Genomic DNA, 632 nt, shown 5'->3' on the forward strand with positions numbered 1-632 from the left:
TGCCCCCCCGGGACCTCCCTAACCGCCCCCCGCCCCACTCACGCCGCCCCGGGCGCCCTCCTGGGTGTAGCGGTACGCGCCGGCGTCCCGGCAGAGGCGCAGTGAGGTCAGCAGCGCCTCCGGGGCTCCCAGTAGCAGCTGTGGGATACGGGGTGGGGGCGTCAGCTGGTGCCACCGTTGTGTCTCCCCACCCTCTGTCCCCCCGTCCTGTCCTGTCCCGTCCCGTCCCATCCCGACCTGTCCTATCTCATCCTGTCCCATCCATGGCCATCCCGTTTTTCCCACCTCATCTATCCCATAGATTCCATCCCACAGATCCCATCCCCACCATCCCATTCCATCCCATCCCACAGGTCCCATCCCATCCATCCCATCCCCACCCCATCCATCCCAACCATCCTGTACCCATCCCATCCCACAGATCCCAGCCATCCCATCCCAACCATCCCGTACCCATCCCATCCCACAGGTCCCATCCCATCCATCCCATCCCCACCCCATCCATCCCAACCATCCCGTACCCATCCCATCCCACAGATCCCAGCCATCCCATCCCAACCATCCCATACCCATCCCATCCCACAGGTCCCATCCCATCCATCCCATCCCCACCCCATCCATCCCAACCATCC

General features: G+C 64.4%; 1 protein-coding gene across 1 annotated transcript in view; it reads right to left on the bottom strand.

Annotated features, from left to right (window-relative positions):
- Window positions 1–632, bottom strand: part of LOC104287042 (unconventional myosin-Ig-like) — a 19,576-nt gene that overhangs the window by 14,874 nt on the left and 4,070 nt on the right. The window contains 1 exon segment of the mRNA XM_009885692.1: window positions 43–138. Coding sequence (XP_009883994.1) covers window positions 43–138 — 96 coding nt within the window.

The sequence above is a fragment of the Charadrius vociferus genome, unplaced genomic scaffold (genome assembly GCF_000708025.1).
Source record: "Charadrius vociferus isolate BGI_N301 unplaced genomic scaffold, ASM70802v2 scaffold825, whole genome shotgun sequence".
NCBI lineage: Eukaryota > Metazoa > Chordata > Aves > Charadriiformes > Charadriidae > Charadrius > Charadrius vociferus.